At 32.8% G+C, this 14,592-nt stretch overlaps 1 protein-coding gene and 1 pseudogene across 1 annotated transcript; one reads left to right on the top strand and one right to left on the bottom strand.

The window, feature by feature from the left end:
• Positions 1-806: 806 nt before the first annotated feature.
• Positions 807-3,857, top strand: LOC114728994 (dihydrolipoyllysine-residue succinyltransferase component of 2-oxoglutarate dehydrogenase complex 2, mitochondrial-like; annotated as a pseudogene).
• Positions 3,858-6,255: 2,398 nt separating this feature from the next.
• LOC114728996 (aminomethyltransferase, mitochondrial) lies at positions 6,256-9,847 on the bottom strand. Its single transcript, XM_028915936.1, has 4 exons — positions 9,730-9,847; positions 8,391-8,960; positions 7,667-7,785; positions 6,256-7,004 (listed from the first exon to the last, which is right to left on the bottom strand). The coding sequence occupies exons 2-4, from the start codon at positions 8,946-8,948 to the stop codon at positions 6,458-6,460; spliced, it is 1,224 nt and encodes a 407-aa protein (XP_028771769.1). The 5' UTR covers positions 8,949-8,960; positions 9,730-9,847; the 3' UTR covers positions 6,256-6,457.
• Positions 9,848-14,592: the final 4,745 nt, after the last annotated feature.

Raw genomic sequence — 14,592 nt, 5'->3', positions numbered from 1 at the left:
GACTCGAGCTCCATATTCACGGCGGTTATGCCACCATAGCAAAAGAGGTAGCTATGCCTGCGCTTTCGTAAACTATCGAGCTTACCCCAGTCTCCTGGCTGTTTAATGCGGGGTCTTTGCTATCCTGTCTTGGTTGGGTTGTAATCAATTGCCTTATTTTTCTGATTATCTGCTCCTATGTGATAACATATATCTCGAGTTTCTATATATCACTCATTCCATTTCAAATACATGTTTTCTAAAATACCATGTTTCAAAATGCAAGGCCTTCTGAGAGCAGTTAATAATTTTTACCTAAAATGTTCCTAAAAGTATATCAAAGTTACTTCCCCAAGGTAAAAATAGGAAATTTTTGAAATTTTAATTGCTTAACTATATTTCTTGATTCGCGGTGTTTTTTTAAAAATGTCTGTTATTTGAAACGAAGGGAGTATAATCTTTAATGCACTATACTCTGGATTTTGATTTGCGTGCTGACCCTTATACATCATTCATTCCGATCGATCAAAACTTCTTTACAAACTACTTGGGCCTTAGACAATAATACTGATGTACTATAGCCATGCCCTCTGTTAATTAACTTTGCTTCTGATGTTCATAAATGTGAATTTTGTGGCAGTCGCTACTCTTCTTGAAAATGATCACACACCATAAGCAGTATTGGCCACCAAGGCTGTCGGGGTATTTGCACTTGTCTGTCAAGATGATTTTTTATTTTGGTATGCTAATTTTCTCCGAGTCTATTATTTCATATGACTAATTCGAAGCTTAAACTTGATGACAGGGTGTTAGATGATACCAATCTATCAGGTCTGTGCATCTTCTTACTCTGATCAATTCCTGCTTTCAACGCATATTAATGAGTTACTTTAATATTTTTCATGCAGTGGATTGATCCAATTCCGAGCAGCTTCTCCTATGTCCATGTTGAATAGATTTTATTCTTCTGAAAATGGTATGTTATAAATATCTGCCTAAGACGACACATTTTACAATTAAATACGTGTTATTATACTACTATTATGATTGTGCTGCAGGAGATCTTACTGATGCTGTCGTGCCCTTCATGGGGGAATCCATTACTGATGGACCCTTGCAAACTTTTTAAAGAGTAAGGGTTGTTTTTTTAACCAGCTTCTTCGAAACTAATGGAAAAATTGAAAATAATTGGTTATGTGTTTTTCCTCTGACTTCTTGGTTGCTTTGGTTTCATATGGGAGCAGAACCTGGTGATCGTGGTAGAGAGTTGATGAGCCAATTGCTCAAATAGAAACTGACAAGGTATTCTAAAAATGATTTCTTAATGGTCATGAAAAACGGGGCTTTACCATTTATGATCATTGAATGCTTCTTATTACATTTCACATGTTACACGTAGGTTACCATTGTGTGAACAGTCCTGAGGCTGGCATAATACAGAAGGTACCAATACCTATGAATTCATAATGTGCTGATATTTTGAAGCTTTTATGCACTATCACTCATGGCAAAGAAAAGTAATAAAAAATAACCATTGTCACTCGTGCATAAGGGCATGGTTCTGACTTTCATTTGTTTTTCTTGAGCCCGTATGTAGCTTGTCGCGAGAGAAGGTGATGTTGTTAAGCCAGGTGATAAGGTAGCTGTAATTTCAAAATCTGGTGAAGGTGGGCACATGTTTCCCCTCTGAAAAGTGCCCCCCAAAGAAACTCCTAAGCCATCTCAAAGGAAAAGGAAAAGCCAAAGCCAAGGTAGCTGAGAAAGTCCAAAGGCCCCACCTCCTCCTAGGGAAAGCCCCAAGCTCCATCTGCGGCAGCACAGCCTCAGTCCTCAGTGAAAGAACCTCAACTTCCGCCTAAGGAGAGTGGGAAAAGATGTAAGTTTTGCTTTTATCTACCCTTACCTTTGATTGCCTTTTAAAATTTAATTATTCAGTCTTGCAAATTGGCAAATACCCTCTTTTTATGCACAAATTGCTTTCAGGTTCCTATGACAAGACTTAGGAAACGTGTGGCAACACGTCTGAAAATGCACAGAACACTTTGCCATGTTGACAACATTTAGAAGTTGTTTATGTAAGTTTTTTGTGTCCATAGTTTAGGTCATTAATATCAAACACTTAGCAGCTTGTATTCTCTGCTGAACTGACACTGCGAGTGTGCTAAGATTTGCACAACCTCTGTTGTTTGCAGCCAAATTTTAAACCTGATTTGATAATTTGGTGACTTCTTGATTCTATATATATTTCAGGACTAACTTAATGAAGCTCCGAGCTGATTACAAGGATGTTTTTGTTGATAAACATGGTGTGAAGTTAGGACTCATGTCTGGATTTATTAAGGTAGTCACTGTGCCATGTAATGTATACAGTTAGTTCTGCTGTGTCTTGATCATCTTTGAATAATGATGATATCCTGTTATTTTAGGCTGCAGTAAGTGCACTCCAGCATCAACCAATTGTCAATGGCGTCATTGATGGAGATGACATCATTTACAGAGATTATATTGATATTAGCATTGCGGTTGGCACATCAAAGGTGTACATTTTAAAAGAATTTATAGTTATTATTTAAATGAAGTTTAGATTTACGTTGCATGAGTCTTGGTTCAGGGTTTAATGTGCGGGATCTGTTATAGCTAATTTGGTTCTGCTACCACTTTGAGAGGCAAAAGTCAAGATGAGCTTGTTTTGTTTTCAGTTGCACTTGGCACGTCCTGTTGTGTGAGATTGGCAAATCAGTTTATTTTCAATGTCAAGATAACTGTTAACTCAAGGACCAGTAATAGATTTTCTCATCATGATTTTAGCTTTCGAAGAATTGATCAGTGAATTTTTTGTGTTGTAAGTGCCAAACCTTGCTCCTTTAGTATGGCTAATTTTCATGGAACTTTGTTGCAAGGGTCTTGTTGTTCCAGTTTTACGGAATGCTGACCGAATGAATTTTGCGGAGATTGAGAAAGAAATCAACACCCTTGCAAAGAAGGCAAATGATGGTACTATATCAATAGATGAAATGGCTGGAGGCACGTTCACCATATCAAATGGTGGTGTTTATGGAAGCCTTATAAGTACCCCAATCATCAATCCCCCCCAGGTTTGTATTCTGATTCATCCTACCTTGTCGTTTAAGGCTTAGGAAGATGTTTCAATGATTATGAATATTGATATTGTGATAATTATTATGCCCATGATTCGTTATCAAGAAAAAGACTCGTGTTTTTCATGTATCATCCTAATCTTTGGCAGTCAGCAATCCTGGGAATGCACTCGATAGTGAATCGTCCAATGGTAGTTGGTGGTCAAATTGTTGCGAGGCCAATGATGTATATTGCTCTAACATACGATCATCGGCTGATCGATGGAAGAGAGGCGGTTTATTTCTTGCGCCGTATCAAAGATGTTGTGGAGGATCCCCGCAGGCTGCTTATTGATGTCTGAAGCTGTCTGAAGCAAGTTTTCATGTATACTGATCTCTATGGATAGTTATGACTGAGTGCAATGAGTTTTTGGCTGGTGACCTGCCATCATTGTCCTGGCACGTGGGAGGCTTCAAAATTCTATATGTTTTGGTTCATTTGAAGATTCTTTAGCTCCGAGGTCATGCTCATCAATCGCTGCTTGACTTATCTCCTGGTTTTATCTTATTTGCACTGATGCTCATTTACAATATTCCGTCATCGTGGGAAGAGGAGGCCAAGAAAGTGATTTCAAATAAGGTGAATTTTCAATCGGATGGATAATTTCAGTTGTGTGCCATTTATATACCAGAATTTCAATTAGGAAGGAGTGATGATATGATTTCCACGTGCCGTGGTAATAAAGCTTAAAATTTTGTTAGGGATTTATATATGAAAAGTTTTATTTCCGGAAGGTTAAATTATGGTTTCGAGCAGAGTTTAATAAAAAAAAACTTTCTTTTCATGGTAAAAAAAAAAAAATCCAGAATTTCTTTTATGCGGATCAAGTTAATTTTCTTGTTTAAAAAAAGACCCGTTCGGATTAAAACTTAGGCTTCTTTCCACATGATGTCACTGTGGGCTGACTGAGTTTGGGGTGCATGGGCTCTAAGATGAGTTGTATTGATGATATTTAGTGGATGGAATAGTTTTGGTAAATTTGGTTTAGATCTGATGCTATTGTCTCAGCTTTTAGTTAGCGTCTGGTTTGTTCTGCCTTTTCCGTTTGCATACATGTGAAAAACAAGAATGGATCAATTAAAAAAAAAAAAAAAGTTAGTGGATCAATCAAGGGAGATTTTAGGTTGACATAAGATTCGCTTTGGAATGGTTTTGAAGCAGTTTTTTAATTATGATGTACAAAATATGAGGTATGTATATAAAAAGGATTTTATTTCGGTTTACAAGAAATATGTTTATAAGTGATTTTAAACATTATTCTTTTGGGTTTTTTAATTAGGGGTTTGATTTGATTTTATATATAAGATTTTAATTCATTTTGTTTTCAAAATTTATAATTTATTTTTAAAGTATTTATATTGATTATACATATTGAAGGTGTTTCTATTTAAGGTAGTCATGATTTTGAAAGAATATTTTAAGAAAATCAATTTGTATCTGTTATTATTTCCGGTTTTTATTATAAGAGTTAACTTAATATTTAATTTAGTCCTAAATATAAGATTTTTAATTCACTTTATTTATCATATTTATTTATTTTTTAAGGTAATTTTTAGAGTAGTTGTACATATTAAATGTTTTATCAAATTATAGTTTTTAATTAGAAAGGGTATTTTAAAGAAGAAAATACCTATTTATTATAAATAGCTAATTTAATTAATTTTTTTTTAATCTACACAGATTATTTTACTAATTTTTATCTTTTATAGCAATAATTGGAGTTAGTACTTTCACATCTCATTTATCAAACTGGATGATATTTAGTGGTGGAAATATTTTGACGGCCTGAAATCTCAAGCACGATCGAATTCTTGACTTTTTAATTATAGGAATGTTTTTATATCGTTAGGTTGTATAAAAATGGTATTTAAATTATTTTCTATCCGCAGATAACAAAAACTTCAAGATGTGAATTACTGACAGTGGGAAGGGCGCACTTCTTTGGGATCAAAATAACAAGAACATACTCTTTCAGTCCTTAATGTAAGACTTAATTATTGAGTTAATCTTAGTTCTAAATATAAAATCTATTTTTTATATTTATCATAAATTATCTCTATTGATGCTCCTTCAACCATAATCAAATATGAGAGGAAAAAAATATTAAAGAAGATGTATATGGTGTTTCAGAAAAAACATGTCATGTTTTATATAATTAACTAACTTACCTGATTTTTTTTAATTTAATCAAATTAGTTTAATAAGTTTTATATTAAGAATCAAAAGAGTATTTACCAGTGCAGAAGATAGCGTAACTGTTGAAATAGAGGTTCTTTTTTCGCCCGCCATAAACTAGCAGTAGATGCCATGTAAAGGGGATGGTCAAAAAGAGATGCTTTATAAATTAAATGCTGGCGTATCATACTATCTTGCATAATTTCTTATAATATTTTTTAACATGAATACTGCTAAAACATGCTCCCAAGCATAACCACGATTTTTTTTAAAAAAAAACAAAACTAGTTGGCAATGGAACGGATTAATCCTTACTAATATTTAAATTTTCACTAGGAGTGGTGTTCACATTTAGTATCCGACAATATCTCAAACAAAATTGCTTTCAATAAGATGATACATGTGTTTAGCTGAGGTAAAAAACCTGTTGGCTTGAACTCAGAAGATTTTTTTAAAATTATTTTCTTCTAAATATGTTTAGTTGCAACAAAGAAAAATTAAACAGCAAATTAATTTTTGGAAAATTTTTCCTTCCTCGGGAGAAATGAAATAAACTAAAAATTTTAAGATCACAGTCATTTTTTCATATTGATGCAACACAAATCAAATGTTTTAATCCAACTGCTTTTATTTTGATAATAATAGCAATAATATCATCAATAAAAAATTTGAAAATTGACGTACTCTTTTTTTTTTTTTAATTGTAAAACTAAACAACTAATAGCCTAGTCCAATGAGCTCATGCTTGTTGAGAACTCCCAACTATTATCTGGAAAGATATGATAACTTTGAAGAAACTCTACGCAAGCTAATTAAAGAATGTTTAGTAAAACAATCCATTAGCTGTTGGAAACCTTAAATTGGCAAGTGACCCATAGAAATTGACGTCTCTTAAGTACGGTACACCTGAAATTGAAATTCCTGGGCCTCATCACTTGCATTAAAGGATTTGGTAGACTTGAAGATGACAATGTTGAGCTCAATCACCATACCCATAATATGCAATAAATTTGTGCCATAAGACCTGATGTGCTTAGGACAAAAGCATTAAATTTGTTATAACACTCTTAAAATGATTATGGTTAAAATCGTCAATCAGGGAAGAGTGACCAGAGAGTAAGTTCAAGCAGAAACAACACAGAGCAGATGAATATAAATCATCAAATCAGGAAGGCTTGTAGTATTTTGTTGGTACAAATGGCATTTTTGTGACGACTCCTTCATTGGCTTTTCCTCTAATCACAATCTTCACTTTGGTTCCTGCTTTGTGCAATCCAGATTTCACATACCCCATTGCTATATTCTTCTTCAAACAAGGACTGAACCCTCCGCTGGTCACTTCTCCAATGTTGTTGCCTTGTTCGTCTTGGATCTCACTGTGGCTTCTAGGAGGCGGTCCGGTAGAGAAGAACCCTGCACGCCGGATTGGAGGACCATCTTGGAGCTGTTTCAGGATAACATCAGCTCCAAGAAACCCACCTTCTGCTCTTCTTCTTTTTCCTACAGCCCATGTGAGTCCTGCTTCTATGGGTGTGATGTGTTGTTCCAAGTCATTCCCATATAAGCACAGGCCAGCTTCAAGCCTTAAACTATCTCTAGCACCCAGTCCTGTCAATCTTATTTTGCCTTCAGATTTCTCAAGGATTGCCTTAGCAAGATCCACTGCATTCTCTGAAGGAACTGAGATCTCAAACCCATCTTCCCCAGTATACCTGAGAGCATCAGTACAATAGAGAGCTAGATTATGCATTGGACAAATAAAGAGATTAAGCATTATGTGCAGAAAGACCCCCAAAAAAAAAAAAAACAGAAGCTCACTATATCATCATGTTATCAGCAAAACAAACTACTGTAGCTTGAGAATAAAGACGGGACATAGACAACAAATTGTTTTGCAATGATTGAATTGATCATTTTATGTCAGATAAAAGAAATTAGAAGTTCTTTGAAGATGAATCAAAAGCAAGAATTGATCTTCTTTGGGACAAAAGCAGCCACTCCAAATGAAAATCACCAATAGTAATTTATTTTATCCTTCCTTTAAATAAGCCCTCTAGTAATTTACAAAAGTAAGCTACTCTCTGAGAAATTAGCCAAACAATAATGACAATGATAAAAGCACTTTTACAAGATAATTGGCCAAACCTTGATCACTTTATAGTTGCATGTTAAGCAACTCGTTTTGAGTGGGGAGGGGGAAGAAAAGAAAGGGAAGGAGACAAAAAGGTCAGGTAGACAGTTAGTCTGCCCCAAAATATTGATACAGCCAAAGTGCTTCAAGCTGGAATTTAAGGTAGCAAGACTTCAACACGGGCTCCTTAATTTGCAGAGAAGATAGCTAATTTTAGGGAAGTAACTTTTCAAAAGAGCATACCCTGTCCTGGTAAGAAAACAACGAAAGCCATTAATGTCCAATATACGGAACTCGCCAAAGTACAACTTGCTCAAATCTTCTTTTGTCAGGTGTTGAAGAGCAGGGGCAGCAAGAGGACCCTGCACCAGAGACATAGAATCTTTTGCTGATGTCACGGGAAAGAAAATTTTCTAAACTAAAACAGCTATCAATTTCACTTTTGTCAATTAAAAAGAGTACTAAAATCACTTTGACCCCTCTAACGATTAAATTGAAATAACAAGCATATTCAGATCCAAACAGTATACTCTAGAATTAACTTTTGAACGTATGAGAGAATAATGCACGCTATATGCACAGGGAATGTGTGAATTGACCAATCAATTCCACATGCATCATATGAAATCAGTTGAAACAGAAAAGCAATGGAAACAGACGGAGCAAAGAAAGTTTCCAGAAACAAGAGATTGAAGAACAAATTTGGACATCTGATACCCCTTAAGAAAGAACAAAACAATGGCATATCCAAAAAAGTAAAGAGCAATGCTGCCAGGCCCATACATAAGATATTGGTAGTGGCAAATAGAGAAAAGACAAGGCTGAGGTGAAGTTGCTTGTGCTTTTGCCAATAGTTTTTCTAATAGAGAAATAAGTTGACATTTTGACAACTCAAGAAAACATTTTGAAAGTTCTTAGAAAAATTTACATGATAAAAGAGACAAAGTATGAGAGTGCATGAAATGACCTGAAGTGCAAGAAGAGATCTCTCATCATGGATGTGCCATGACACATCACCACCTTTGGCCTTGAATGCTTTCATATGAGCCTCAATATGAGCCAGATCTTTATCCCTACACCCGGCATTCACAACCAAGTATATGTGATCATCTGTCACCTTGGTAATCACTGAATCGTCAATAGCCCCACCCTTTTCATTTGTAAAGACAGTCAATGTTCCAGTTCCAGGGGCAAGCCCAGCAACATCAGCAATTACAAGCTTTTCAAGGAAAGAAACAGAGTCCTTTCCTTTAAGACTTAGCCCACACATGTGGGAGACATCAAATAGGCTACCATTCTCCCTACAGTTCAAGGTTGAGTCCATGATTGAGTCCTTGTACTGAATGGGCATGCTCCATCCAGCAAATGGCACCATCTTCCCCCCATTAGCAACGTGGAAGTCATGAAGAACTGTCTTTTTCAGCTCAGCTTCTGTAGCAAAATATCTGCGAGCCACAGCCTTCTTATCACCGCTGGCAAGACGGCGGGTGATTGATTGCCCAAGTTGCCATAAGCTTCCCCTCATCTTCTAAGATTTCTGAGAGATATAAAGGAGGCCGAAATGTTAATAAACAGAACTAGCCTAGGGCTTGATGGTGTCAAAGGAAGCCATGTTATGACATTCTCTCACTTCTTAGGAAAGTATAGTTTAAAATCAAGTTATTTCAATATTCTCCCCACCAAAAAGGGCCAGCATTTACAGGAAAAAGTGAAAACTCAAACAATCCATCATGCTCAGTTCTAACTTTTAAATAATTAAACAACAATCTACCGGGCAAATGGGGTCCCCTGCAACGCTATCATGTTCTTGCGCATTTGAAGAAAGAGTGATCCAGAATAGTATGACTATATGTGAAACTCACTTTACCTCTTCACACATTCTCTATAGTCTCTATCAGACCAGAGAATCTGATTGTCCATCTGGTGTAACTGCATTTCAATATTGTCACGATTCACAAAAACAATCCAAATGTGGTTAACACAAACAAAAGTAACATTTCTGACTTCGAAAACAAAAATTCCGGCTTCCTAAAGTTGCTGTGTCTTAATGGGGGGGGTCAATTTCACGTTTTGAAACAATGCAACAAAATTCCATGGAGAGCCATATAATAAAAAGTTTTTCCTTATCACCCCAGAGTCAAGAATCTGGGAAAACTTTGAGCTTTATCAATTTCCTAGATCAAAATGGCAATTCCCAGATTCATCACGTAAACAGAAAACAAACAACCAGATCAGTGTAAGCAGATGAGAATAAATACGATCCGCAAAGCAAAAGAGAAAAAAAGAGGGTAGAATACAACACTGACCAGGTGTTGGTTTCCGTTATATCTGCGACTCTTCAGAATGAGGCAAATCTGAGAACCTGGAAAGGATCAGCTCAACAGAGGATGGTCAGAGAGATAGACTCTCTTTGCACAAGTGTTTGGCGTTAGAGCATCATTTATCTGTTGAAAACAAAGAAAAGAACAAAGAGAGAGATTAAAAAAAACAGATATATAAAAAATAAAAAAAAAAGAATTTGATTGAAGGGGTTGGTGGGTGGCTAAGATGTGAGAGCCGAGAATACCCCATCGGGAGTGAGTGGTCGAAGCACTACCGGACGAGGTTGGCCATCGCCGTCTCCCTTGTTTGCTAATCAACCGTTCATCCATCCAACTCTACTTTTTGTGTATATCCTAAGTATCCAACGGTGGCGATAATGGGGATTTGACAGTATTATTATAATTATAATTTCTACATAAACATTATAATTAGAGTAAAATACATTAACATCTATTCTATCTAAATTACAAAGACCTCTATTTTACTTTAAAAATATTAAAATCAGAATATATGTTGTACAAATCTTTCTTCTAATTTTGAGATTCAACTTTCATTAATTTGATTGTCAGTTGACTTTTAAATCATAGCGTTGACCTATTATTTTGACTAAAATGACCCTCTTTAGCACAAATATTATTTAATTATTATTATTTAATCATATATGACATATCTTTATTTAAAATTAAAAAATATATATTCTAATTTTTTTTTGTTATGCTATTAAGTCAATTACCATATTATAAATTTATTTAATTTTATAAATAAAAACTTTTATTTTTGAATAATTCAAATATTTAATCTCATTCATTTATTAAAACTAACGTGTGGTATGATCTTTTAAATTTATGTGTTAACTGAAAATATTTTGTTATTATATATATGTATTTTCAACTAAATTATAAAGACATAAAAGATAATTATATCAATATGTTATAATTCAAAATTTTTTAAATATATTTCATAAAACATATCTTTGTTAAAAAAAATTACTCCAATTTTCAACCAAGTTATCAATAATTGAAGGTACTTAAAATTTGTCTAAATTTAATAAAAATTTTAAATAGATAATTAATAAATATTAATGTTAAAAGATAAAATAGAGATGTAATATAATGAGGGGCAAATTAGTAAATAAAATTTATTATAATATGATCTTTAATTAAAAAATATAGTTAAAGAATCTTTTTAGAATATTTTTAATAGTATTAATGGATTAGAATGTATGTTTTAAAAATAGAAAAGAGATTTATGTAATTAAAACAAGACAGGATGATGGTTAAAGTATTTTACCCTTATAATATTCTCGCAGTTTATAGAAAGAAGCCAAATTTAGACCAACAGGCATACAATGAGATGGGTTTTAACCATAGGATCTTGATTTGAAGTAATACAGAAAGTGTTTTTAGGAGAACTATCTTCAATTGGACTTTGTTTTTTAATCAAAATCTTCAATCACTGCTTAAATTACACTTAGTAGTCATGTATTTGTGTGTGTGTAAATAGAAACCAAATTTTAGTTTGCGAGGAGGAAGCCTTAAAGAACAAGACAACAGACATTGTAGTATATCATCGGAGTTTGTGCAGTAGATTATGGGAAAATTTTGGTTTGTGTTTGGCTAAATTTATTTTAAGTGATTTTATATTGTATTCAATAGAAACTTTGTTTCGTAAAACATAAAAATATTTGTTTAGAACTCATCTCAAGCACCGCACCACATTTCTAGTTTGAACGCAATGAATTGGTGATTGGCCTTTTTATTTCTTAAAATTTTTTAATGCCCAAGTAATATAACTTATTATTTTTAAGGATAATTTTTTAAAACATTTGCATTTTAAATGATACTCCTTCGGTCCTTAATATAGGGCCTAATTATTGAGTTGATTTTAGTTTTAAACATAAGACATATTTATCATATTTATCAATTTTTTTAAATTATTCCTATAGATACTCCATCAACCATAATCAAATAGAAGAGAAAGAGAGAGTATTAAGAAAAATTATTATGGTGTTTTAGGAAGAATATGTCATACTACCTCCGGTCTTAAATATAAGAGCTAATTGATTAATTTGAGTAAATTAAGAAAACAGATTAAGTTAATTATTTGTAATAAATATGTGTTGTGTTTCCTAAAATATCCTTACTAATCAAGTTTATTGGTTAGAACTATCATTATTAGAAGGACTATCTTGAAAAAAAAATGAATAAATATGAGAGACAAAGTTGATTGCGGTCTTATATTTATGATCAAAACAAAAATCAAACGAAGTCTTATATTAAGGATCGGAGGTAGTATTTGAAACATACTACTTTTTTTTAAAAAATAAAAAGAAAAAGAAAATATAATATTTTATTAAAATAATATTTTATTAGTTTTTTTTTTAAAAAAACCACCCCCACCTTTTTCCGCGGAGAGTAGAAAACGGGAGGGGGGTAATTAATGCAAAGGAAAAAGAAGGGGTGAGGGACAGCTGAAGAGAAATAGGACAAGGCACAGGCAGAAGAAAATTGAGGAAGAAAATTAAATGCAAGGATGTTAAATACCTACAATCCGTCTTCTTTTCATTTCATGCTAGAAGGAGTAAAGAAAGAGAGAGAGCGAGAGGCAGAGAGGAAGAGAGAGCGAGAGTTGAGTTGCAGAATACGTGACAAGTTTTGAAAATTATTTAGGTACACAAAACTACTTCTTTTTATCATATTTTCTTTATGAATATTTTCTATATATTTACAGCTTTATATTATTAGTTTTATTATCATGTTTAGAGAAAATTTTACCGTTTGGGTATGGTGTAAGTATAGAGTTACCGTATAAATTTAAAGATACATTATTAAGAAATTTTAATCGGTTTATATTTGTTCAATGACTATTTTGAGAATTTTAAATTGAGATTTTAGTTGAAAAACTGGTTATTTAGACACATAGTATGTTTTTACCGATTAAATTTAAGTTAAATAATTTATTTGAGTTATTTAATATATTATTGAGGTTTTAATCGGTTTAAATCTTGAAAAAGTAAAGATATATTTTTAAAATAATTTTTGAAGGCTTGAAAAATTGTAAATTGAGAATTTTGTGAAATTAAATAAAGTTACAGTTTATTTATAATTCAAAGAAGTTGTTTGGTTTGAGAAAATTTTTTAAAGGAGACTACAATAAATAATTAAGATTTAATATAAAATATTTAGATTTTGGGTAATAAAAATATATTTACTTAATTTTTTAAATTTAAATAGCTTTATATGTAAATTATATTTTTCAAAATAATATTATATCTATTATAAATGGTTGGATTTGGGAGAGTTAATATATCTATGTAATTTTGGTTTAGAGGGTAGTATTAGAATTTTAGAGTAGTTTTGAAGTAATTTTAAGTTTTATATTAATAAATATTTATGTGCAATTTAGTAGACTCTTGAGAATTTTGGAGTAATCTTTGTGTAATTATTTGTAAGCTAAAGAGTACTAGGCAACTCTTAAAATTCTTTCTTGTACATGTGAATTATGTATGATTATATTGTGGATTTATTAATTTTTATATCATATTGAAATATAATATAATATTATGATTTTTTTGAAAATATATGTTTTGGTATGTTACCTGATTTTATTAAGATTTATTGCTAGTAATTATGATCAATATTTAAATATATTAATAGCTATGAAATTATCATGAGTTGCTGTTAAATGATACATGAATTTTATTGCTCTCTTATTTTTAATAATATATTTGAGAACATATTATGATATACTATTATTTGCATATGACATGCATTGTTGGGCTAAGGATAGAAAGAGATTTGTATGGATATAAATTACCACGTGGTATGCCATCACTCGGTGCACAGTGGATGGCACTTGTCAAGGCCCCTTCTTCCGTGTTTTTCTTTGGTCGGGAATTTATTGGAGCTATGGAACATGTGACACCTCCCTGTTCGCAAAGGAGGAGAGCCATAGTCTGAGCTTGAACTCTATATCTTTGGCCGGATATATCTCTAGTATTCGGTGAGCTTGGAATAATTCAGTAAAATAGATTAGTTCTTATCAGACTATGCGTTAGCCTATGGCTCCAGTCAGCGGTATAAGGGTGGACAGTGATATAAGAGAGGCAGCTATTGTATTATTTTTTTGGATATATTGGAAAAAATGATATTTGTATATTGTTAAATCAAAACTGAAATTGAGTTGAATGTATCAAATCCGTGGTTTTCATTTATATATATACATATATAAACGGATTTTTGTTTATCATATATGATTTGCTTGTATAGGTTAAAATTTCAGTAATTATTGAGACGTTTGATCTCATGCCTTATCTTAACATTTTTTTCAGGCGAAGGATCTAGTAGGAATCAAGGGAAGACGCCAATGGAGTGAGCCGTGAAGGTTTCTGTGCTCCTCGAGCACATGCTATGTTATATTTTTAATTGCTATGACTATAAGACTTTAATAGTTTATTTTGTTGTTATATCAAAAATATTTTGAAATTATGACTTGTTTAGAATGTTAGTAATGTACGGGTTTTTATATGAAATTTTATTGGGTATATGGATATAATTATGTGAAGTGTTATAGTATTTTTATAATCAACTAACTTATCTAATTTCTTTAATCTAATCAAATTAGTTAAATATGTTTTATATTAAGGATTGAAAGAGTATAAAATAAAATAAAGGAGAAAAAAATCCCACGACAACATGCAACAACTATGATCCTTTGTCAAAATCCGCCTGAGTAGGGGTGTTCAATTTGTCCCGTCCCGGTCGTCCCGTCTCGGTTTCGGTGAGTTTGGGACGGGACGGGACGGGACAAAAAAAAATTCAGGACGGGACAAGTACGGGACGGGACGG

The sequence above is a fragment of the Neltuma alba genome, unplaced genomic scaffold, assembly GCF_004799145.2.
Source record: "Neltuma alba isolate B1F8T4 unplaced genomic scaffold, ASM479914v2 tig00012588_pilon, whole genome shotgun sequence".
Taxonomy (NCBI): Eukaryota; Viridiplantae; Streptophyta; class Magnoliopsida; order Fabales; family Fabaceae; genus Neltuma; species Neltuma alba.
This window is presented reverse-complemented; position numbering and strand designations above follow the sequence as displayed.